The following is a 1,247-nucleotide window of genomic DNA, read 5'->3' on the forward strand; positions in this document are numbered from 1 at the left end:
GCGCCATTCTGCACTCAGTGGACGGTTAGTACCAGCCGCCGTGGGACCTTCTAGCCCACACTCTGTGCCATCGACCGATGATGATACACAACAAAGCACTTGGTCTGGCTCTTCGCCGCTAAACAGGAGAGGCAGGGTTTCACCGATCTCGCTGATAGTCGCTGTTGCCGTCTGAGGATCCATACCACGGCTGGAATGTCCGGAGGGCCTGCAGGGAGTATTACCGGGGGGGTCCGTCCGCACAACCACTTGTCGGCCTCCCTCGTGGGTCCTGAACTGTAAAGAAGTTCCAAAGGCACACATCGTCTGAACCCCTAGGATGCATACGGGGTCCGATCCACACTGCAGGATGTTCGGCAAGACCATAAAGTCGACGTCGTGAACGCGAGGACCCAAGCACACCGCAGCTCTAACCGTTCCTCGGAGGGAAACAAACCTACCATCCGCCAACGTAGCCCGCCCCGGGGAGGGGCTCACCTCCCACCCACGAGCTTGAGCTTCAGATTCCGATATATAGTTCTTCACAGCACCGCTATCGAGTAACCCAATCAACGGAGGCTCCCCGTTGGCGAACTTGAGTGACAACGTTGGACCACTTTGCTTGCTCAGAGCCCGGCGTTCCTGACCTTCTTTTTCGCCGCTGCCCATAGTCCATAATAGCTGGACCTGCTCATCCTCGACTGGAACATCACCCTCGTCGTCGTCTTCTGGGCCGTCCACGGTACGAAGAGGCGCCGCAGTCGCGGCTGGGCGTGCCTTGCCCCCCTGGGGGAGCGGTGTAGGTTTTGCAGTAGCATGCGCGAACTTGCACTTATCCCCATACTTGCAGGTGCCCTGGCGAGCCCATATCCGGCAAACCCCCGCCTCGTGAGCGAAGCGACACTTATCACCCCGGCTGCAACGTCCATGGAGGAAATCTCGGCAGAGCTCGCTGGACTTCTCCTCCGTCTTACGATTAGCTACTGACACCGCCGGAGTTTTGACCTGGGCCGGTATCCCTCGGGTAGTAGCGAGCAACGGACAAGCAGTTAACGATGGACCACGGGGCCGCCTAGCGTGGACATCGACTCGGGCCGCCCGAACCAATGCCTTCGGCCGGAAATCCATCCAGCTCGTAGGATATTCATAGCTTGCCTCTAGCATCCCAGGATCATTCACTCCATCACGGAAGGCCTTGATGACACTCGCGTCGGATAGTGGGGAACCAGCCACCGCACATCGCTTGGCCCAACGATCTATGCGATCGA

At 58.7% G+C, this 1,247-nt stretch overlaps 1 protein-coding gene across 1 annotated transcript; it reads right to left on the reverse strand.

Annotated features, from left to right (window-relative positions):
• Positions 1-224: 224 nt before the first annotated feature.
• Pmar_PMAR024236 (hypothetical protein) lies at positions 225-1,107 on the reverse strand (the record flags this gene model as incomplete). Its single annotated transcript, XM_002772685.1, has 3 exons — positions 225-276; positions 302-436; positions 485-1,107. Coding segments are annotated over 3 exons (810 nt in total), but the record flags the coding sequence as incomplete, so codon positions are not given.
• Positions 1,108-1,247: the final 140 nt, after the last annotated feature.

Source organism: Perkinsus marinus (genome assembly GCF_000006405.1).
Source record: "Perkinsus marinus ATCC 50983 genomic scaffold scf_1104296960442, whole genome shotgun sequence".
Lineage (NCBI taxonomy): Eukaryota > Perkinsozoa > Perkinsida > Perkinsidae > Perkinsus > Perkinsus marinus.